The sequence below is a fragment of the Erythranthe guttata genome, chromosome 13, assembly GCF_056151865.1.
Source record: "Erythranthe guttata isolate IM_541 chromosome 13, IM_541, whole genome shotgun sequence".
Lineage (NCBI taxonomy): Eukaryota > Viridiplantae > Streptophyta > Magnoliopsida > Lamiales > Phrymaceae > Erythranthe > Erythranthe guttata.
This window is the reverse complement of record NC_142545.1, coordinates 19,442,286-19,465,571: the sequence shown is the minus strand read 5'-3', so window position 1 is coordinate 19,465,571 and position 23,286 is coordinate 19,442,286. Positions and strand designations below refer to the sequence as shown.

The window sequence follows — 23,286 nt, the reverse complement described above, 5'->3', positions numbered from 1 at the left end:
ATTATTTTTTGCTCCATATATAATATCTCCACGTCGATGGTCGATGATCGTTGTTGCTTTTTCTCTCATGGTATTACGAATTACTGTGACATTTTTTTTTTATTTTTTATATAAGTTTGTTGCACGGAATGGGGTTTTAATTTTTATTGAATGGGTCTACAACCTCTAACTTCCACGTAATAGTGTGGTGCAAAACAAATAATGTTATTTTATTCATTTTAGCTTGGTGCTGGACATTAATTAATTAATTACTATATATATGTTAGTAAAATTTTATTTATAGTCCCATATTTTTTTCTTTTCAATAAAATATGTGTAGTTCGTTTAAACTTATAATTAAGTAGTTATTAAAAGGTTGTTGTAGTAGTTGCACGCAACAGCGAAGCCATAAATTCTAATCAGAGTGTATTTAAAATTTACGGAGTTCAAGGCAGCGTCCTAAATTATTTCTTTTTTTTGATTAATTCACGTAATGTAATATAAATTCAAAAAAACAACTTGGGCTTTTTTGGTGGGCTATATTATTAAAATATATGAGTCAGCTGAGCCCCACCCTTGCCGAAGGTGGCTTCACCACTGTTTAACTTTGTTGCATGCACCTGCACTCGTTATGGCAAAAAGCATATTTTTCTTTATTTTTTTATTTTTTTTTTCTTTTTCTGTTTTATTTTTTAAATAAAAATGCGGCTCAACTGCGTTGAAAATAAAATTGCAAATTCGTATTTATTTTTCATGGCAATATTATTAGGTAACGTTATGTTCATGAATTCATAATCATGTTACGAAAATTTGGAAATAATAACGTCCATAAATTAAATCAAAACAATTAGCATAACTTTCACTCTTTTCACACTTGGGCCGTCTACGTGGTAACCGCGTCCTCGTAATTGCCAGCTCTCTGGTTGACTGTTGTGGCTATTGATTATTTATTATATAAAGAAACTTGTAAAATTAATTTCTATTATGACGTAACAAATAAATAAATTAAACAAAAATCAACAACTCATGTGGCTTTTGAAATTGGGCCACATCTTGTACTTGTCGGTTTTTGACTTCAACGACACGTTAAACTTAGAAATGGAATAAAGACAATGAACAAGCATTAAAATATATATTAAAAAAAAATACAAAAAAATTATTTGCCGCAATCTAACTGGTTTGACAACGTTGATTGTAACCGAAAACAGAAACGAGTAGTCAGTAGATATTATTTTTTCTGTTAACAGAATGAAGGGAAAAGAAAAAAGAAAAGAAAAAGAAAAACCATTTTTCACATATTAATTATGTTTTGACCGGGTATTTATTATACATAGAGCATCCACAATTCTCAACTGTTTTTCCTCACCTACTCGTTTTGATCCTAGTCATAAAATAAGTAAGAAAATTGAAAAAAAAAAATGGTTAATTCAATAATTATTTTTCTGTTCCCTATTTTTGTTTCCTGGAAACGTTCACGAAATCACTACAATGGAATGGCCCAGTTTATGTTATTAATAACTAATAAACAACTTTCTTTCTCTCTCACAACTTGTGTGAGACAAAGAAATATATATGTATATTAATTAATATGCATGCCTATCTTCACTATAACCTTCTAGACGAGTTATGTCTAAACTAAGTCCGAAGTTGATTGAAAATTACTATTGTTTATCTTCAGTACAAAATGATGCAACAAACAGTCTCATCAAAGACAGTAATTACAGTTTTCACTGACATCACATCTTTCACTACAACACATAATTATTATACTCAACATACAACCTTTTACTTCACAATTACAAGTATTTTATGTCTTATTTGTACGATATAGGACCGGATCTCGAGACTGCAAATCTAGGCAATGGGCTGGGACCAGTGCTAGCTGATGTTGACCCTTCTACAAATTTGGACTTGCGACTTAAGCTGTAGTCCAATGGGCCAGACCGCCTAACATTTCGATTTTTGTGGTCGATGCTTCTTATGCCAACACTGTCTGTCTCGTATTGATCTGGGCCATGTGCAGATGAAGTCTTGAAATAACCTGAGTCGTGGACATTCGACTGTGGAGAAATGGTGTCTCCACCACGGTGCTGCCTCAGTGATGGAGAAGCATGAGCCAGTGACATGGCGGGAGAATGGCGTGGGGAAGCACTACTCATCAATGCCAGGGGAGTGGAAGAATTTGAATAGTATTGGCTGTAAACGGAACGTAGGATCGAATAAGGTACATGAGATTCCAGTGAACTCCTCGGTAGGTATGGTGAGATCTCACATACTTGATCGAGAAAGATCAGCTTTGCAATAAGGTGAGACCTGCAACAATGCCGAAACCAACAAAAGTTCGTCAGCTTTGGAAAGGGTTCAGTTTCAAATGTGCTCAAGAGCCGGCAAGGTGGTTCTGCGTGTTTTGTCAAACCTACAAATGTGTGTGTGTGGTGAAATGGCATGAGTCACCTCTCCATCTAGGAACATGAACTTACCGATTGCTTTCATTCCAAGAATCGAGAATAATTCCTGCTGAGAACTTGATGAAAAGCTGCATTGTGGACTTTATGCTTGCCTCTATCGACAGATAGTTTAGTGTCTCGGCAGGATCCAACGTTTCACTGATGTGGCCATTTGAAAGAGATTGTTTCTGTTGAAATTCTCTTTCGAGTCTGATCAATTCACTTCCCGCAATCACAGCACATATGCACCTGATAAAAAGAAAATATAGTCATCAAAATTACCAAATACTTTCTAGCTCATGTAGTAAAGATCCCCACAGATTTGTTCAAATGCATCCTCACTATTATCTATTATGCTTATTATACTTCCCTTAAAAACAACAAAACGAGATTATGCGCACCTGGCCAAACAGTGAACATTGTTGCTGAAGCCCCCAGTGTCAACATTAAAGGCTGTTGTGTTCCAGATAGAAGAGGTCATAAACGTTGCAAATAAATAGGGCAACAAGCTCCACGAACCATCAGTTGCACCCCCAACCTCTTCCAGTATAGATCTAACCCACTCAAAATCATGATCACCAACTACGTTAACAGTGTTTGCCACTCTTCTCATTCTCCGGATCTCTTTCTTCTCGGGTATCTCATCAGGTAAATGCTTAGCAACACCTGCTAGCAGTGAATAAATCAGAGGAGCACCTTCTTTAAGCACATCCCCCGAAGCTTCTGCTAAAAGAGAACCAAAAGCAATTGCCTGCCCCGCCTGAATACAGAACCTAACCATAGTGTCCATATCAACTATCTGCTTTATATTCACTTCTGTTTCCATTCTGTCACCAGAATGCATACTTCCAGCAACTGCCTCCAAATTCTCACGATTTGCCCGCAATGTCGTGTCAATGCAATTTAGAAGTGCCGCAGTATGTTCTTTAAGCATCCTGTCTAATCTGTCAACTCCATAGGTGCCAAAAGTGCGAACGAAGGATTTCAATTCCCTGAGATCTGTCACTGACTCGGCAAAATAGCCACCAACAGGCCGTGTGCTCTTAAAGCATCTATGGAGTGGTGCAAAGATGATTCCGGCACCAGAGACATCCTTAACAATGTTTTCGATGTACCAATTGCACACAGCTTCAGTAGCTGACCCAGTCTGCTGTTCTGCAGTTTTCTCAAACAACTGTAAAGAAGAAACTGGACCAGAGTAGGTCTCTGCAAGGAGAATTTCACGAATACCCTGGGTGAGGTCCATGCTGACATGTTGCTCTGCTAGATGAATTATAGAAGTATGTCTATGAATAAGTGATTCCAGGACAGAAGGTCTCTGTAGATCAGAATCAGTTTTCAGCACGGTGAGCAGTCTCCTTTTGAAATTCCCAAGGATGCACTCTCTCATATACTGCATCGGAATGTATAAAAACTGATTAGAAGTACTCAAGGCCAATAATGTCAAGTTAAGGGTATTGTTGGAACTTTTGTAGAGATGTGGTAATGCAATTTACAGAAACTGAAGCTGCAACCTTACCTCTCTAAGAACAAAAACATGGTTCAGAACACATATAGGCTCCATGTCGTTCAAGACTGAACAAAGATTTGTCAACCTCTGCAGTGCAGCTTCTAACCTGGCACCAAAACAGAAAATGGCAAATATATGTCACCAGAAGAACCATATAGAAAAACTAGAAAACGAATAGTTCAATGAAATTAACTCACATTTTGATGGAATTATTATTTTCTGGATAGCTCTCGTATCCTGGCAAATGAAAACCATAAGAAAGTTTTGGAGATTTTGCTGAAGGAAGAGATAATCTGGATGTCAAATTCATGAGATTTGCTGCTTGGTCTGGGAGAAGCTGAAATCATCATACGATTAGTACAGTAAGAAAATATCGTAAATTTAACTCATATAACAGAAGCATGCAAAAGAGGGAAAACCTGCATCTCCAGAGATCCAAATCCTCCTTCTGAGTCGAGAATATTTATTAAACCTTCCAGCCCTCCCATGATAGATTCGATAAGGGATTCAACATACAGAACTGCGTCGCGTCCAATTTTAGACATCTATAATCAAAAGAGATGAAAGTTACGGACTATGATGGTGGTTATTGGACTGTATCAATTATAAGACAATCAACGTATGACAATTGTTTGAGTCAGTGTTGGCAACAGCATGGTTGAAGTTGTTCGTCAATACCTCTTCTGGAACAATTGGTGAAGCACATTCTGGGAAACTGCTAGCAACACCAAGCCAGGCACAGCAATGTTGTGGACGACCCTCAGGGCCAAACATGGTGTTACGAAAAACCTATAGTACCCATTGAGTGAGATTAAAGCTACACACTGTTCTTAGAAGACTACATAAACTGCATAACACTTACAGTTGTAAGATGTTGGTGGTAGAAATAGAGTTTCTTCAGACTCCCATATTTTGATAACTGACTTTCAAGCTCATCAACGCATCTGTATATATGAAAAATGCATCAGCAATGTCTCTTCACCGTGGAAAAAGAAAGTTCATGTCATGCATTTGCTATTATATAAGTTGAAGAAATGAAGAGCAACCGTAATATGCTTTAGATTATTCAAAACAGTGGAGCCAACCCTAAGATGCTTGCAGGACAAATCCAAACCCCATGAATATATATATTGACGTATTGAAGAGAGTGAAAGTCCATCAGCTTATTATGAGATAAATACCGTTTCCAATAAAGAATATGGTATAAGTTCGCATCAAGATCAGTTAAAGTGAGAGCAAGCACCTGGACCAATTGTATGCAGCATTTCCTTCTGACAGTAAGCCCTCTTTGCCAGTAGATACTGTAGCTTTTTCCAAATGTCTGATGTTAATAGATGAACGAGCAGAAGTGACAATCATCAATATGGATAACCAATCCGTGCGTAACTCCTGAAAGTTTAAACACAGTTCACAACTAAAAATAACTGCAAGCGAAGTGGTAAGCAAGAGCATGCTGTTTGATACGTTCAGCAGCATATTTGGAAGCCTGTCATAAAGCACGAAAGTGTAATTTATCGTTTGCATGCTTATATGATTTGATCAATTTACATTCTTATTTTCTGAAACAAAATCTACATCCGAGTTTTACTCTAGTCCCGACATCGACATAGCACAAATTGAAGTGTTGTGGAGAAGGAAAGAACATATTCGGGAAAAAACTTACTGATAAATCACATGTGATGGCGGAAATATTTTCGCCCTGAGGTTTTGGTATGTTTTCTAAATGCTGAACAATCTTTTGGAAAAGTCCCTTCAAGGTAGCATCAAGGTCAAGAGCCACCATTCCAGGAGTACCCAGCAGAAAGCGGATTCTACCAGCACAGGATGATAGGTATGATAAAGCATAACCTCTAATGGCTGGGAGAAAAAGAAATTTGTATATTTCAGAGATAAAATAAATAAAAAATTACAGTTCAACTTGCCTCACTTAGTTATATCGAGTAACTAATTCTAACAGTGCCATAATACTGATTCTAAAGGTTAACATCTTTTTCCAGCAGCAAGACATTGTAAAAATGTCCAATGTAATGTTTGATTGAAGGAACTATCAGGTCATCATAATCCAGATTTCATGTTTAGATATTAATTTACAGGCTGGTTACTGGACCACATAAACAAATCAGTAACACACAGGTCACTGGAGAATATTACATTAAACTGAGGCATTATACTTCACAATCCCATGCAATCTGACATAATTTAACAGGATTTATAAGAGCACATATTACTAAATAAAAAACTAATATATTTCAAGAAGGAACCTAACCTGCAATATACTTCCGGACTAGACAGCAAAGTCTGTCCATACCATCCAATAAAAATCCAATAGTTGGATCATTTGGATCCTGCAATTGTGTAGCAGTAGATGAAAATCAAGTGCTTTTTGCTGATCGAATTCAATAAATATAATTATATTTAGCTAATATACCTCGCTAGATAACATACATAATGAAGACCGACACTATGGCAATAAATATAATTCAAAAAATATTCTTACAGTTTCTACTGGCACAACCCGAGTTGTTTTAGATTTAGAAGCCGCTACTCCAACATGCTGAAAATACCATAGCACCTCACTCTGTGCAAAGGCTAAGGCCGAAAAAACCATCTGTACAACCACCAGTAGCCATGGAATTGTATATGTTTAGACTAGATCTACAAGTAACTAATGCAGCCACTACCAACATAAATGACTTGCTAATGGAGATATAGGCAGATTGCTTACTCCAGTTCTCACATTATATCCATAACCATACACACCTGAATATTAGGAGCCAACAAACTTGGTTGGTCAGTAAAAAAGAGAACCATCCTCCCAATCTCCTGCTTCAACAATATTCTTCTTTCGTGGTGTATAGCATCACAGGAGTATAGTGCCTGCTCATGGACTTCACTGCTACAATCAAAAACCAAATTAATCACTAATTTGGAAATAGGGGTACAAACTACAACTTCTACTTACAAACATAGCTAAATAATTGGTAACATTTCTGAAATTAAAGCACTATTGGGCAAAACTGAACATCTCTCCATTTGAAATACTGCTGCTAAAAAGGTAAAAAGGTTATGTTACAAGAACTCTAACATATATGTATCAGTGTATCATTTCAATGTGCAAGGATACTTTAATGAAGCGATTACTATTTTTTACAGATGCAATGTTAGCATTTTTTCACTACCTCTCGTGATCACTGTATCAATAGCCTCAAATCTTGTTTCTTCCTAAATCACTCGCTAAGTAACAAATAACTAAATCAGAAAGTCATCTTCAAATTTTCATTACCTTATCATTTTCTCTACCTGCTTTGCAACACTGTACTCTAGATCTGCTTCTTTTTGCTTTGTTCGTCCAGATTTTGCCATCTTCTTTGATTCTAATATCCTTGGTAAAACATATAGCTGATACTCATCGTGCAATAAAATATACTGCACAAATAAAGTAAAATTGTTTTGAAAGATGTGTATGACAAATTCTAAAATCAGACAAAGGCACAAAGCATTTCAAGATTTGTAGTTAGGTGTTTGTATTTTTTTCTTGATTACTTATATTTTTAAGAATAGCTAGTAAAATGTGAACGTATACATTCAAAACAGCCATACTAGTGTTCAACTAAACTCTTTGGGCGGGCCAGGTCTTGTCTGTCTTATTAAACAATTGGAGCAGAGTTCTCAAACTCATATTGCACTTTCTAGAAAAGAAAAGATCTACTCCTTACTACTTAATGAAAAATACGAGGAAAAAAATTGTTCTCTTAAGAGTAACTGGCATATTAAACTCACTTCGTCCCTGAATAACGTCAGAACTAGGTTTTCCTTCATTACAACCTGAAAAGAATAGAAGAAACAAACATGAAGGGCTATTAGTCATATATGGGAGGGCCAATATCAAGCAAATGAAAGCGTCAAGGTTATACTGCGCACTAATATAAACTGACCAAAGTCTTAATGGAAATAAGGCTTATTAGAAGATAGAGATCATATCAGATAAAGAAGAAAAGGATGGTCTTGTAGTGTACCAAAGCAATGTCAACGCTTGTGACTCGAAGAAGCTCATCTGGACAAACCAAATACCCAAATAACACCCATTCACGATACGAAGTAACATTTGCCAGGTCTTGAGCTCTCTGAAGAGGAGAAAATGTTCAGAATTAAGAATCAATGTGAAAAAGGTAACAAGTCAGTCGTTATAAAAGGTTAAAGAAAATGTTTGGTCATTCATGTTCCAGAACCTATAGGGGCTGCAAGGATAATATCAGAATAGAGCAAGTGCAACTTTAGTTACCATTGGATGAGCAGAGTTTGTAAGTATGTCAGGATATCTAGGATGAAACGGACTTAGGAAACCCTCGTTTCGCAGCTTCCTTGTATCTGTAGACAAAAAGACAATGGGACCCACAGCCTCTAAAACCTGATAGAAAGATGCATCATGCAAATTAGTTAGACTCGCTACTTTTGGCATATTACGTAAAATTTGTTTAAGATCATAAATCAAGAGGTAACAAGTTGTACCATCATACGAAATCATCCCATTTTATGTTATGATACATAATCACTGGAATACAGACAAGTTCTCGTTTTACATGAGCAACACTTCTAAATAGCACGTATGCATTGCATCATTAGCTTCAAACAAAGGCAGGTTTTTCACAGATACAAAGAGAGATTGTACTTTTAACTGGAAAGCAAAACATGCTTCAACCAAACGAGAATGGGATACTAAACAAATAAAGGAAACAATTATCCAGGAGTGAGGAGACCTTTCATACTAACACAATGAACCTACTGAATGGTCAAAAAAAGTTGCAAATAATCTGTTAATCAAGCCAGAGTAAGGAAGCCAAGTACCAAGGAAAGATTAATTCAAAGTTGGCTTGAGATTTGGGAACAAGGAAAAAATTTGGACGAAATTGACCTTCACAGCAAGATGTGGCAGCCAAGAAAGAATATTACCTCTCCAATCCGAGGACTGACGAAATTAAGATCTTCATGTAACCCCTTCAATGGTGGATCATAAGAATCTACAAATTGAATTAATCTGATATTCAAGAAAGAGAAATAAATTAGCTGCAATTGAAGGAATATTTTAATTTGAATTTGATGAGAATACAGAGTATTTTCACTATATACACAGGTGCTTTCTTCAAGCCAAAAACATTACTTAAAATATAAATATCACCTACAAGATGTGCAAGTGTGAATTTTATTGCATTTCTCAATCATAAGCATGTAATCCTATTTGAATGGAAATTCATTAATGACTTAGCAGTAGATGCATCAGAAGCTAAATTAGGGCCCATTAACCAGCTAGGTGCTGTGAATGGGAATATTCAAAGAGCAATACGTGAATTTTCTTGCACTACATCAACATGTAAATCTTATTAAATAAAAAAATAAAAAATAAAAAGTTCATGTATGACCTAACAATGGACACGTGAGAAGCTGACTTAGCACATAGAGTATTGTAAACAAAGAGTCGCAGACATGAGCTCAAAATTAATTATAAAAAAAACCACAGAAATTTGGCAATTTGAATGTTAGTTGTAGTCTCACCTATGGTAAAAATCACAATCTCGATCATTCCGTGCCATGGCATGCAAAAGATTGTACGTTTGCAGTATCATTTTCCTTGGTATCTGAAGTTCATGGGTTTTGCATTCATATAAGCGACACATCAACAAAACTTTTCAGAAGGAAAAAAATGATAAGGGAAATAGGTCAATCACACTGGCAGTAGACTTGCCTTATCAGAAAATAGATTGACCCGAACAAATGAGCAAAACAGATCCATAAACGCATGTAGGATGAGAGAATTTTGGTGGGGCTGCAAGGGAAGTAGTCAAACCATTAAAAAGTTACGATCAAATAAATACCACTCCGCACTTGATCACAAATTTATCTTTTACATTCCGCAGATAATAATTTCATAACATATAGCATGGCTGATGGCTTATAAATAAATACACCATAGCCAATATGTGAGTAATGTTAAACCAATGCATCTTTAGTTCTCAAGAAGTTAATTGATATCGTTCTTCACTGCTCACCAGCAAGGTAATCACAGTACTGCTCAGATCCAATATCAGCCGCAGGGATTGTTCTCGGAATGCCATGAGGTCAAGAAGCAGCTGATCCATGCAAAGGAATCAACTTATGAGATAACATATAAATCAATTCGATATTAATACAACATAAACAAGAGTAGACAGGCAAACAAGAGCATAACTCAGCAAACTTTTAAGTTTAACATTTCTAGTTTTCTGAAAGTGGTTATGCCTGGCACCCACTTTACCAGCAATTCCATGAACCTTTTTTCCCTCAGGTTATGAAACTCAGCCAAATTGTAGCAAACAAAAAGATACTTGCTCTAAGTCATAAGTCACTTTGCCTTTAATCACAAGGAAAGAAGCAAATTATTACTAGCCAGAACAGCCAAGTTCATGTCAATTACGAACACAGTACAAGATTAAACATGAAATATTGGGGTTATATGTTCATTCAAAATAGTAATCATGGGATAGAAATCAAGATTGATAATGGCTCACCTGAACCCATGGCTCCAAGCTCTGCAAATGAACCTCAGCGCTATCATTCATAGCATCCAAAGCAAGCTTATCAACCTACCAAAGACTTCCATGAATCAGTGATAAACAATTCCAAATGACGGAAAGAAGTGAACGGGATGTTTATGAATCCAAAAAAGGGATCTAAGATGCTACCCGTTCAAGCTGCAACTTGCTGTGGTGCTCAGGAAATTTCTTCTCAAGCAAAATACAAATTCTGGGGTGGTTTGGGAATAGACCTGCTTTCCAAAATGCTTCGGAGTAGACATGACTAACCAAATCAGGATAATCCAAAATCTGATTCAGTCTATACATTTTTGCCATTAGTCCTTCAGCTACATGTGTGAGCTGGTAAACCCACTGCATGTTCAAACCCTTCTGCGACGAACTGCTTGAGGTTTGAGTTGCCGCACCTTCAGCACCACCATTATTTCTGGATGCTATTTCTGGACCCAAGTATTCAGTCCATCTTGTCGGACCCTCCCATTCTCTCGACCTCACAGCTGCCTGTGCAGACGATAACACATCTTGAGTTGGGAAATGCGACCTCGACTTTGCCATTTGGGTCACTTAAGCAAAAGTCTCAAACCAAGAAACCCTATCTTCCCTGCATATTTTTCAGAGGTCTAATATGATATACAAGATTGTTCAAATCAGAACCCTAGTTCTCATCCCAAACGACCGAGTGAAAACACTTCACTTGTAAAAAGAAGCAAAAATTATTGCATTACGAGAGCACATATCATCTCTAATCAAGACATGAAAAAAAAAACTCCAGGATCACAATCTTACATTTCTAAAAACAGTTAAAAAATTACCACCCCCAGCATTCCTTTCCATTTTTTATTTCTTCAAAATAAAGTATGAATAATACAATGCATAATCCACAAGTCTGACTCTCAATTGTCAGCAACAATTACCGTAATAATTTGTTTTCGCCTCCAAGAAAAACAAGTAAGCATTTGGGAACTACACACAAATAGAAAAAAAATCGTAGAATTCTGAAAGAGGAGAGAAGGAGAGGAAAAGGGGAGCACCATTAGAACGAAATGCAGAAGTAGAGAAAGCCGTAGAAGCTTCCGGAACAGAATTTGAGCGCGGGAGCTTCTCAACTTCAGATCTACCTGTTGACACTCCCAACTATTACTATCTACACCAGAAATGCTATGTAATTATGCGAGAGCGAGACAGAGAAAAGGGCAAATCACTGAAACTATATAGAGTAGTGCTTTTACTCTGTACTAGTAAACTAATACAGACGCAGGGGGGTTGACGACGGTACGTATGTGTGTGTGTGTCAGAGAGAGAGAGATAGTAGAGAGAGAGAGAGAGAGAGAGAGAGAGAGAGAGTAATTTTCACGGATTTACCCTTGGTTATAAGTACTTTTGCATTTGTGCTGGCTTTCTTTCTGCTTTCTGTGTGTGAGTGTGCGATTAGAGAGAGAGAGAGAAGCAGAAAAAATGGAAATCAAGCCCCGCACGATCTCTATAGATACAAATTACTTTAATTCTGATTTAACCCACTTCTTTCTGAAATTACGTTAACGTCCTTTCTCAATTTCCTTTTTTACCAACTTCAGGTCATTACTACATAAGTGATACGTCAGAAATAGATGTAAATGCAAAATTATTCCTAAATGTAGTCTTTTTTGCAAATACAAATTAAACATAAAACTGTGTTAGAAAAATACGAACATAATTTTTTTTTTAATACAAATATAAACAGATATGTCTGAGATATTTTGATTCCAAATGTTTGGATCAATCAAAATTTGGACGTTTGAGATATGTATATATAAATTATTAAAAAAAATTAAAAAAAGAAAAAAGAAAATTCAAATCCAAATGTTGAGGCTTATGATTTTTCTTCCTCCGGTGGGCGAAACAAAACCCGTCGGACTTAATTGCGTTTACGCCATTTACGTTTAATATATCAGAAAAGTCCCTCTTCGACTATTTTAAATAAAATTTTGTCAGCAAGGGATCCAATTAGTAAATGGTGAAATAAAATGATGTAATCTATATATTTGTTTTATTTTTATGTAATAAGTGACATAAAAATGATCCAATTAATATTTGTTTTAGTAAAAGTGACATAAAAATGATGTAATATATATTTGTTTTATTTTTAATTATTTTATGTGTGCGGGCGGGAGTGGATGTTCATGCGTGTGGAGGAAGTGTTGGGTCCGAATTGTGGACAGCATACTTAGCTTTGACATCAAGCCTGAATCATTATTAATTTACTGTAATTGTAGAGCTAATACAGTAGGCTTAATGAATATAGATATAACTTTGAAAATATACAATTATGTACCAAACAACAAATAATGATTCTACCAATGATGTTGCACCAAGATTAAAGGGGGGGTGAGAAAAGTTCCACTTCCACAAATGGTTGCACCAATTGCAACTATTCGAGTGCCGAAAAGAAATGCTACACATCGAAGAGTTCTAGATAACAAGGATAATAGAAAGAAAAGGACAAGTACGATAGTTGAGTTCTACCTGTTCCGGCACAAGTCTACAATATCTCTACCATCATCATCATCATAAATCTGTGTGGGGCTTGTAATTCAATTAGTAAATAGTCAAACGATTCGAAAACGGCATTCATACAGAAAGTAATGAAAATCATGTAACATTTATGCAGCCATTTCAAGAATGCCCTTCAACGAAAATATTTTGTCAACCATGGTGGGCCCTCTTCAACTAAAAAGAACCGATAACTGTATTCTTCAAACAGCCATTTGTCTCGACAAAGTAGCACATGAGCTGGCATTTTAACTACTACTCTTGTGTAAGCTTTAAGATTTTTCTTACAAACCCCAGCCCCAATAATTTAAGGGGATATACCAGGAATATGTGGAACAAGTGGCTTAGGTGTCTTAGTTTTCTCTACTAATATGGCTTGAGTGGTAAGAATCATACCAGCAACAGAGACAGCATTCTCGAGTGCACATCTCGACACACGGCAAGGATCAATTACTCCAGCATCCATCAGATCTTCGAATCTCCCATTCATTGCATTATAACCGATTCTTGAATCACAGGCTTTAATTTTTTCCACAACTACGTCCCCATCAACTCCTGCATTTGCTGCAATCAATTTTGCAGGTGCAAGAAGTGCCTGAAATTCATTAACAAATTAAGGGTTTTAGACGAGTAATAATATAGAACAACCCTAAATAAAGGGTTTCAGAAACGTATACGCCGTAATATCAGAATATATGAAAATATACAAGATTCAGACATGCAAAGTAAGAAAGAAAGAATGTGAAACAAACCATTCCAACAATGTCTGCACCAATCTGTTCATCAGGGTCTTGGAAGGCCTTCTTAATCGAAGGTATTTGCTTTGAGAGATGTATATAGGTGGCTCCACCGCCAGGTACCACACCTTCGGATATTGCTGCAAAAGTGGCACTTTTTGCATCCTCGATTCTTAGTTTTCGATCTTCAAGTTCAATGTCTGTATGAGCCCCAACCTTAATTATACACACCCCACCACAAAGCTTTGCCATTCGTTCACTAAGCTTTTCTGCCAGATATTTGCTATCTGTCTCAGCAATATCTTTCTTTATCTGCATCACTCTTGCCTGTATTTCAGCTTTGGTTGAAGAGTCTGCAACTATCGTGGTGAATTTGCTTGTTATGGTCACTTTTCGGGCAATACCAAGTTGATCAGATGTGGCAGTATCAAGAGTCAAGCCCAAATCTCCAGATAAAAAATCAGCTCCTAATTACAACGAAGCAATAACAATTGTGTAAGAGTTAATATTGAAGAACAATTTTATTTGAACAAAACATGGTGATTCATACTAATGTGAAGTTTCTATCTTGTAAAGTGTTTCTAAATATCACTTTATGAATAAACCGAGAATATAGAAAATGGAAGCAAACAACTAGCTCTTTATTTTTTAATTTATTAAAATTCTCTAGGCTAAGATAGCAAAATGCCTCAAACTGAAGATCATTCAATCATCACTTAAAATTTTAAACGCACCTGTCATAAGCGCAATGTCTTGCAATACAGCTTTCTTCCCATCCCCAAACCCTGGACATTTTACAACAGCAACATTAAGCACGCCTTGCATTTTATTCATCACTAGAGTTTCCAGCACTTGCCGAGAAATATCCTCAGCAATAATCAGCAAAGGGACACTCAATTGTGTAGCCTTTTCCAGCAACGGAACAATCTCTTTTACAGTGGATATTTTTTGATCAGTCACCAGAACTCTTGCATTTTCAAATTCCACAGTAGATTTGTCCTTGTTTGTGACAAAGTGTGGCGACATATACCCTTTATCTATCTGTAAGAAAAGATTGCCTGAAGACAAATCAAGAAAATAATGAAAACTCAAGAAAAGCGAGAAATACTATATGTATAGTGAAAAGATAGGACATTAGCTGAGGCTTCAGAATGAAGGATTAGCGGAACCCGAAGTTCCAGGAAGAAGAAAAGGACAAAAACAGTAATAGTCACAGTGCAATAGTGCTAAGTTCCCAATGTCTTTGAGATGGAAGAGTTGGCTACAGAAAGATGAGGTTGTCGTGTGAACATCGGATTAATTTAAATAAATTACCTTCATTCCTTCATCAACGATCACAAAAGTTTCTGATGATGAAGATGATTCAATTGATATTACTCCATCGGGACCAATTTTATCAATAGCTTCAGCAATTAGTGTTCCAATACTTTCATCATTTCCAGCAGATAACGAAGCTACAGCTGCAAAAAGGTGTGAATATAAAAATACTTGTAAAATAATTAATCTATAGAAGCTGGATAAAGGAAAAGAAAGGAAATCAAACCTTTAATGTCGTCACTTCCTTTTACAGCATAACTTTTCTCCTTCAAACTTTTCACCAACTCTTTTGATGTTTTCTCCATTCCCTTTTTTAGAGAAACGGGGTTAGCTCCATTAGTGATAGCCAACAATCCGAATTTAATCATTTCTCGAGCCAATACAATTGCAGTTGTTGTACCATCACCAGCTGACCCGTTTGTTTTAGTAGCGACCTGCAAAAGCCATAATCTAGACCAATGTGATATCAAGAAGATTAATTGCAGCAATTTCTATTTAACACGGGATCTGTAAGAAGGCTATGGTGACTGACTGACCTCTTGGATAAGCAGTACTCCAGTATTCTCAATTGTGTCGGAGAGCTCTATGGCTCGGGCAATAGTAACACCATCGTTTATCACTTTAAGTGTATCGGCCTCCGAAAGGACTACATTTCGCCCTGCGTGATTTAACAGAAAATCAATAAGAAGTAAATTGATCGAATACTATTTTTCACGACTAAAACAAATTGGGGTAGTAATTTCGATGCAGTATAATTAAAACTGTGGCAACATTAACAGAATAATATTATCAGCCATTGCAGAACATAAACTGAATTTATCCAATTTCAGAAGCTACCAAAAACAGAATAATAGTATCAACCATTGCAGATTTACCACATCAGAATCATAAATAATAACAAATAATTATTAAATTGTCCAATTTCTGCTTGCACCAAACACGAATAAAAAATAATCATAAAAATTGTAAAACACCTTTGGGTCCCAGTGTAACAGAAACAGCATCGGCAAGCTTATTGATCCCAGAAAGTAAAGCATCTCTGCACCTTCCGTCAAATTCGATTCTCTTAGGACCAGCTTTCACCACCAAAAGTGATTTTCTTACACTGTTTCTTCTCCACAGCCCGTATGAAATTGATTTTCCGCGGAAACCCTAAACAAATATAAAATAATTTAGAAAAGGAAAATTTGCAGAAACTTAATCCGTGATAGAATTAAAACGTACGACTTACGGAGAATGAAATGTTAGGGTTGAAGTGCAGTGGTGAAGAAAATGGTAATGACATTTTCCGGTGGAGATTTTCTGGTAAATGGAAATAGGGTTTTGAAGGGGTTTTATCGCTTTAGTGAAGGATGCTACAATTGTTGCAAAATTTAAAGCATAGTCGCGTTTCAAGCATATTTTCCGTCACGCGATTTTAAATAAATAGAAGAAGGTCATGTTTGGAAAATCACAAAACGAAATGACGAGGAAATAATTTAAAATGCTCGAAATTTAAATAATGGTTTATTTCATTCTACTAATAAATAAAATAATTTAATTACTAATTCATGTACAAATAAAATAAACTAATAAGAAATACATCTCATAATTTCCATATAAATTATCTTAAGTTTTTTTTTCATAAAACCAAATAGAATTTTATGAAAAATAAAATAATGTTATGCTTTTGAATACAAGCATAACTTGAATCCTCTGACAAATTGTAAACATGTATTCAATAATTAACTGCCAAAAAAAAAACATTTATTGTCATAATAAAAAGAAGAAAAAAAAAAACTTCGAATATTTTTCGATAAGAAAGAGACAATGGTTGCAGACTTGCAGTGGCTTATCGTCCTAAGATCAATCACATAGAGACAAGAAAATCGAAAAGAAAGAAAAAAGAAAACTGCAACATAGCCCTCATGAGAGAATTATTGTAATGAAACTGCAATCCTTGTCTCAGTGCTTAGCATCTTCTTCTTCACAAAACTTGGAGTACTTCTCAGAGTCCATTAAGTTATTCAGTTCATCAGAAGTTGCTATCTCTACCTTTATAATCCATCCGTTTTCATACGGGCTCGCATTAACCTGAATGGAAAACGTGACAAGATTAACACAATCGAATAACCACAGTAATACAAAGAACAAGTAGGAAGATATTAAGCTTATTCACTAGTAAATGTAGAAACGGGGAAACGCGCACTTCTAACTAGTGCCAGTTGTCAAAATGTGGGCCATAACACGACCATTTTGTAATATAGTATCAAATCATACAAGTGTAAGCAGTCGAGTATTACAGTCCTATAGAAGCAATTAGTATAGTTCAATTAAGGCATAGTTCGTGTCACTCAAAGCAAGAAACAGAGCATTAATTCCACTTGCTCGAGGCATTTAAACCAAATAATTTGACTAATGTGGGATAATTCAATGTCCGTCACAGTATTAATCCCCATTTCAGTGCCTATTGCTAATTTTACTTACTATTAACTATTTAATTTCTTTCTGTTACGATGATGTTACTTTGCAAGTAAGTTCCCTTTTGCACGCTCTCTTTCATTCATACTTCCAAATCCAAAATAAGGAAAAACGAAATTATGGAACTATTCGTAAATAAGCTGCATCAACATCAACGAAAAAGAAACACGGTTTGGTCAAAGAAGACTCACTAGACCAGGAGATTCGTTGAGTTTGGAGTTAACTTCAACAACTTTCCCAGAAATAGGAGAGTTAATGTCGCTAGTTGCTTTCACACTTTCAACAGCACCGAAACTGTCACCTTGTGTTACTTCAGTCCCCGCTTCTGGTAGTTCGACGTACACAACATCGCCCAAGTGGTCCTGCGCGTGATCCGTAATGCCTATAGTAGCTGAATTGCCTTCAACTTTCACCCATTCGTGCGAGTCGGCGTACTTTAAATCCTTCAGCACTGCATTTGTCGAAAGGTAATAATTAATTAATATCTTAGCATTTCGAACATAGGTAATAAAAATGGAAAGAAACTCGACAAAGAGATCTGAACGAACCAAGACCGGTAACGATTTCAAGAGATCACTACATCAAAGCAACAACGAAAAATGATCTTCTACAGATTTCCAATACTTAATATCTCACCACTCTTTTCGTAATTACCATTTCGACATATAAAAATTAACTTCACAAATATGAAATATAACCCCTGTTATGAGAGATCCATGTTACAGAAACAGAGAAGAGAATCAAGGCAATTGGATCCATATTCGAGGAATTTATCTAATACCACAACTTTCACTCACTTTCCATGTATTTTAAAAATGCAATAAAATAACAAATAAATAAACAAGCGGTGATTTCCGACTGATCTAAAAGCACAAACAAAAAATTAATAAATCAGATCTTTCATACCGAGACAAAACAGATCGCCAGGTTTTCATTGAAACAATCAGCAATAAAAACACATGTATAAGATTCAACATAACCGAAAAGGCAAATCAATAAAATCATAAATCAAAGGAAAAGGGAAAATGGGAGAGAGTAATATTAACAGTATGATTAAACGTACCGGTGGCGAAACCTCTGGAAGGAAGAGAGATCCTAAGGTAAGAAGCAGCCCTCGTTGCCCACAACCTAGACGCCATGTTTAAACGCGAGAAACAAAACCCACCGCTTTATTCTCTCAATGCACGAGGAGGAGGAGGCGCACACTAGCAGAAGAAGACGCTCTTCTTTTTTTTTTTTTTTTTCTTCGGTCGAATATTTTTGTGTTGAAAGTTGGAAAAACCGGTAATTAAGGGAGACAAAGTTGGTAGGGTAATTCGGTCTCATCTTTCCATAAATAAATTTTGACCACCGTATTTTCCATAATCTCTTTTCAAGACCCCCTAACTTATATATATATATATATATATATATTTGAATTTGCACCTTGCTAATTTCTTTGGCTATTCTATGATTTAAGGATCTTATTCATGAAAATTCATTTACAAGAGAACCCCAATTCGAAAGAAAGTTCGGCCGAGAAGAGCCCAACTGCCCTGGGAGACCTGTAAAAAAGAAGTGTCGGGAAAGGGTTTTCGATGTTAGCATTCTGACGGTCAAGTCAATCGAGTAAAGTGGAAAACGATATATCTTTTAGAGAGATAAAGAGTGGAGTATTGAATGTTAATATATAGATAGAAGGAACTTGTTTTTCCTTATGTTCCGCTGAGCCCGTTGTTGGTTGGTGGACCTCCTTTTAGTCATGTCACTGTGCAAGCTTCCCGCCCATGTTACTGATATTGGGCCGAATGTAGTCACGTTTGCCGTTCACACATACCCTGTGTGGAGTTATTTACTAAGTTTTAACAGTTGTAGCGCGTAATGTGACCTTGGGCTTGGGTCGCCCTTGAAATTTGTATAGAGTTTTAATTCAATATGGGCCTATGAGCAATTAAGCCCGTATCACTAGAGTTACTCCCATTTATTGATATTACTATTAGATTCACAAATACTTAACTATTGCAAAATACTATTTTTAGCCAATGTTTTGAATGTAAATATTGTAACTCGACTAAAATATTGATGTGCTCGATAGTTATTTATATGGAGAGAGATTCATGGTCTACCAAATAAATGAAAGAAAAAAAAAACTTTAGGGGGTGAATCCGAATTTCTAGCATATACGAGGGCGGCATCTATATAATATTTACTCATAAGAACTCACCTGACAAATAAACACCAAGTAGGGTGAGTAATTACTAATTACTAATTAAACTAATCACCAACTCAAGTTCCCAAGAAAAAACAATAAAAAAATAATGATTAAAAATTATAAAAAATAAGGATGGTAGTGGTTGATGTGTCAGCAAAGCCAAACAACAGGGAGTTGGTGCATTGTAATGCAGCCCACCTTTTTGTTCCAAGGGCTATAATCTGCTGCTCACCTGATTCTCTACACCTCTGTAGTCATCCACCAATCACAATCGATCCTCCGATGTATCATCTGATCTATGCATGGTTCTAACAATATGAGTAACCTGCTCAATCTGATCTTCATTAGAACAAGCAGAGAGAAGCACTTTAGCAGTCCCTCCATCTGGATAACACCCACTGTCGATCATATCTTCGAAAATCTCGGCGCACCTCTTGAACTGTTTCTTCCTCGAATACGCACCAATCCTAGAAGTCCACGTCATCACATCCGGTCTCAGATTCTTCTTGGAGATGATCGACTCGAATACCTCTTCCATCTTGTCGACGAATCCCGAGCGTCCGTACATGTTGATCAAGATGTTGTAGGTGCTGATGTCGGGCTTCTCGATGGCTGCTAGAACTTGCTCCATCTTTTCGAACCTGCCCAAACGACCGTATAAGTTCAGCATTGCGTTGTGGACGAATGTGTCTGGCTTGAGATTGGAACTTTTCATCTCGTCCACGATTTCTTCGCATTTTAGCACGTTTCCGATTCTTGAATAGGCTGATATGAGGAGCATGTGGGATTTCATGGTAGGTTCTATTCCAAGCCGCTTCATTTCATCAAACACGGCTTGTGCACCTATGGGGGGGAGAGAGAGAGAGAGAGAGAGAGAGAGAGAGAGAGAGAGAGAGACTCAACCAACAATTCCTCAAAGCTCAAGACAGATCATTGTAAAAATTCGTTCTTTAAATGCAGTGAATGGATTTTCTTGGTATAATGGGACATTGTATTTATACCTTGATGAAGGCCTGCTCTCCCATAAGCATCCAACAGTATATTATACGAGGCTGTGTCTGGTTCGCATACCATTTGTTTCATAAGAGAAAATATTTCTGCAGCAGCGTAAGGGAAACCTGCCCGACTGCCCAAAATAAAAAGCAAATTATACTAAAAATGTTTGTCGATTTTTGGGATTCCGTTAGTATATAAGGATATTCATGCATCGAGAAATTACCTATAAGCTTCCATGAGAGCATTATAAGCATACACATCAGGCTCGTGCCCTGCTTCTTGCATTTCTTCGAAAACCTCTTCTGCCTTTTCACACAATCCATCCCTCGCAAATGCATTCATAAGTGCAGTGTAAGTGCAAATATTAGGTCTGCATTTTCTATTCTTCATCTCGCGAAACACGTCTAAGGCCATATAAGATTTATTCTCCTGGAAAATAAATAAAATGGAGAATTTTTTGGTATAAATTAACGATATATTTGTAACGTTTCATTAAAGATTAATGCAATAATCACCACCTTCCCATATATGTTGATCACCATTGTGTACGTCTCGGCGGTTGGTTCGCAGTTTTCCCTCTTCATCCTTTCGAATATAGCCAGAGCTTGCTGAGACTCTCTCCCTTTATAAAGCCCGTCAATATACGCATTATACACCGTCGTATCTGTAGATATTAAATAAAATTTTAATCAAATAACATCTTTTTCTTATCTAAACACGATCATATACAATACATCGAGACGTACTTGGTGAAAAGCCATTTGCTCTCATCTTGGTAAAAACAGATTCAGCACGGTTAACCAATCCACATTTACAGTAGGCTTTCACAAGAAGTGCGTAAGTATCTTGAGTAGGTATACATTGAGCTTCTATGAGTTCTAAATAAGTCGATTCCGCCTTCTTAACACGTAGTTTATGTCCATAAGCCTCTATAAGTAGATTGTAGCAAATAACGTCTGGCTTGAACGAGCTCCTTTTCAATATCCATTCACACATCTGACAAAAACGGTCAAATTCAAATAAAACGAAACGCAGTGCATTTTCTTTAGCTTCTCAAATTGCTACATAAATTAGTTAACATTTAACAGCGCATTTTTTTGTTATTAAACGTACCTATGAAATTAAATAAAAGGACTGCACGGGTGTATATATAGTTATATACCACTATGATTGGATCCCATTTTTTGTTGAGACGAAGTCGAACCGCAATGCTGATTAGGTCATCCCAATTGGTGTTGGTGGGAGGCAAATTGTCTAAGGAGGACCAAACTCTACTTGTACTATTAAACTCCTTCTGCACAAAGTTGAGAATCTCTTGTGCAATGGGGCTCAACACTGGGAATATTCCGTCGACGAATCCCGACCCGTATTTCCATCCTTGACCCCTCAACGAACCACCTTTTTTCACCACAACCAACACTTAGGCAAATGCGAGAAAAACAATAAAATTAAAAATTAAAAATTAAATATGATTTACCTTTTTTCCTCGAAACCTTCTTATGATTGAATTCTCTGAATTTGCCACGTTTGTCGATGAAAACGCTGTCGCGTTTCGACTTCTCATTCTCTGTAGATTGAACACTAGAACCTTTTGGTTTCAACTTGTACCCACCGCATCCACAGTGCCTTTGTTCATTGATTATATAATTTACAGGAAATTTGACTGATAACCTACAAAATAATTGATTACAAAAAAATGAAGTTAAATCAAATTAGGGCTTAAAACAAGTGAAGAAGAATGAAGAAACAAACTGGGAGAAGAGGCTTACATGAATGCGCACATATAATAGGCGAGTTGATTTTGATTTTGATTGCAAAGAAAAATATTTATTCTGGATACATTACAGTTACACAATCCTTATATAATTATATTATGCATGTGTGTGTGTGTGAATTCGAGTGTGGAGAAGATAATGTGTGCGCATTTTATTACCTTAAAATATCAGGAACGCTACATGACAGATGATTTTCTGTCTTCTTCTCTGATCAGGCAACGGCTACCCATCAATATCATCCTCCCCTCTGTTTTTATTTTTTTATTATTAATTTTTTTTTCCGTTTAAATTCATTGAAAATCAATATTTAAACGCTAAATTTGTTTGTGGGCTAAAGCTAATGGGCTCAGTTTGCAAAATTTTGAATTTGGGTCTGCATTTTCTACACAAATTTTGTTAAAGAATTAGAAACGTAATAAGCCCATATAGAATTATGCCTCGTTTGGTTAATCATATTTTAAACAAACTGATAAGTTTGATAAGCTGTTTTAAGAGTTAATAAGCTAATACATGTTATTTTCTAAATTAATTTTGAAGTATTCGAAAAATGAGTTCATAAGATATTTTTACCCATTTAATTTTTCAAAAAAATAACTTAACACTTTGAAAGAGCTTATAAGCTATTTTAACAACTTATAAGCTCCAAACACCCTCTTAATGAGATTAAAATAATCTCGACATTCCCACTTCTTCCCCAACTCGAGAAAAAACCGCCTACTAAATAAATGCACACGTGTAAAATAATATTATGGGATAATAATAATAATAATAATAATAAT

The 23,286-nt window shown here is 36.2% G+C and overlaps 4 protein-coding genes across 7 annotated transcripts; all 4 read right to left on the bottom strand.

Annotated features, from left to right (window-relative positions):
* Positions 1-1,610: 1,610 nt before the first annotated feature.
* On the bottom strand, positions 1,611-12,018 carry GRL (transcription activator). Of its 4 annotated transcripts, none has more exons than XM_088811524.1 (25): positions 11,865-12,018; positions 11,534-11,646; positions 10,653-11,103; positions 10,479-10,553; positions 9,981-10,061; positions 9,677-9,757; positions 9,487-9,569; positions 8,887-8,971; positions 8,219-8,344; positions 7,953-8,060; positions 7,717-7,761; positions 7,220-7,362; positions 6,697-6,829; positions 6,434-6,544; positions 6,203-6,281; positions 5,600-5,793; positions 5,180-5,325; positions 4,799-4,880; positions 4,615-4,725; positions 4,356-4,481; positions 4,134-4,273; positions 3,946-4,042; positions 2,828-3,819; positions 2,460-2,675; positions 1,611-2,292 (listed from the first exon to the last, which is right to left on the bottom strand). In XM_088811524.1, the coding sequence occupies exons 3-25, from the start codon at positions 11,055-11,057 to the stop codon at positions 1,794-1,796; spliced, it is 4,158 nt and encodes a 1,385-aa protein (XP_088667650.1). In that variant the 5' UTR covers positions 11,058-11,103; positions 11,534-11,646; positions 11,865-12,018; the 3' UTR covers positions 1,611-1,793. The 4 variants fall into 4 exon arrangements, with proteins under 4 accessions (XP_088667650.1, XP_088667648.1, XP_088667651.1 ...); XM_088811522.1 differs by having other exon boundaries at positions 6,697-6,832; positions 11,865-11,984; XM_088811525.1 differs by lacking the exon at positions 11,534-11,646.
* Positions 12,019-12,710: 692 nt separating this feature from the next.
* LOC105950902 (chaperonin 60 subunit alpha 2, chloroplastic) lies at positions 12,711-16,473 on the bottom strand. Its single transcript, XM_012974280.2, has 8 exons — positions 16,317-16,473; positions 16,060-16,237; positions 15,622-15,743; positions 15,312-15,519; positions 15,083-15,228; positions 14,503-14,809; positions 13,784-14,235; positions 12,711-13,626 (listed from the first exon to the last, which is right to left on the bottom strand). Exons 1-8 carry the CDS (start codon positions 16,368-16,370, stop codon positions 13,339-13,341), a joined length of 1,755 nt encoding a protein of 584 aa, XP_012829734.2. The 5' UTR covers positions 16,371-16,473; the 3' UTR covers positions 12,711-13,338.
* Positions 16,474-16,788: 315 nt separating this feature from the next.
* LOC105950903 (Single hybrid motif superfamily protein) lies at positions 16,789-18,831 on the bottom strand. The gene is made up of 3 exons (XM_012974281.2): positions 18,609-18,831; positions 17,737-17,996; positions 16,789-17,158 (listed from the first exon to the last, which is right to left on the bottom strand). Exons 1-3 carry the CDS (start codon positions 18,682-18,684, stop codon positions 17,030-17,032), a joined length of 465 nt encoding a protein of 154 aa, XP_012829735.2. The 5' UTR covers positions 18,685-18,831; the 3' UTR covers positions 16,789-17,029.
* Positions 18,832-19,675: 844 nt separating this feature from the next.
* Positions 19,676-22,636, bottom strand: LOC105950905 (Tetratricopeptide repeat (TPR)-like superfamily protein). Its single transcript, XM_012974282.2, has 8 exons — positions 22,502-22,636; positions 22,210-22,403; positions 21,895-22,130; positions 21,479-21,728; positions 21,251-21,396; positions 20,956-21,161; positions 20,738-20,862; positions 19,676-20,579 (listed from the first exon to the last, which is right to left on the bottom strand). Exons 1-8 carry the CDS (start codon positions 22,513-22,515, stop codon positions 20,002-20,004), a joined length of 1,749 nt encoding a protein of 582 aa, XP_012829736.2. The 5' UTR covers positions 22,516-22,636; the 3' UTR covers positions 19,676-20,001.
* Positions 22,637-23,286: the final 650 nt, after the last annotated feature.

Coding starts and splice junctions, on each gene's coding strand:
- GRL (XM_088811522.1), bottom strand. CDS start 11,057: ATGGCAAAGTCGAGGTCGCATTTCCCAACTCAAGATGTGTTATCGTCT. Junction 10,062..10,478: donor GCTTGGAGCCATGGGTTCAG/GTGAGCCATTAT, acceptor TGCATGGATCAG/CTGCTTCTTGACCTCATGGC. Junction 9,758..9,980: donor GTACTGTGATTACCTTGCTG/GTGAGCAGTGAA, acceptor CTTCCCTTGCAG/CCCCACCAAAATTCTCTCAT.
- LOC105950905 (XM_012974282.2), bottom strand. Junction 22,131..22,209: donor GAAGGTTTCGAGGAAAAAAG/GTAAATCATATT, acceptor TGGTGAAAAAAG/GTGGTTCGTTGAGGGGTCAA. Junction 20,863..20,955: donor GCTCTCATGGAAGCTTATAG/GTAATTTCTCGA, acceptor TATTTTGGGCAG/TCGGGCAGGTTTCCCTTACG.
- LOC105950903 (XM_012974281.2), bottom strand. CDS start 18,684: ATGGCGTCTAGGTTGTGGGCAACGAGGGCTGCTTCTTACCTTAGGATC. Junction 17,997..18,608: donor TTCCAGAGGTTTCGCCACCG/GTACGTTTAATC, acceptor CGACAAATGCAG/TGCTGAAGGATTTAAAGTAC. Junction 17,159..17,736: donor TCAACGAATCTCCTGGTCTA/GTGAGTCTTCTT, acceptor TTTTCCATTCAG/GTTAATGCGAGCCCGTATGA.
- LOC105950902 (XM_012974280.2), bottom strand. CDS start 16,370: ATGTCATTACCATTTTCTTCACCACTGCACTTCAACCCTAACATTTCA. Junction 15,744..16,059: donor TGTTACACTGGGACCCAAAG/GTGTTTTACAAT, acceptor TAAATCACGCAG/GGCGAAATGTAGTCCTTTCG. Junction 15,229..15,311: donor AGGAAGTGACGACATTAAAG/GTTTGATTTCCT, acceptor ACCTTTTTGCAG/CTGTAGCTTCGTTATCTGCT.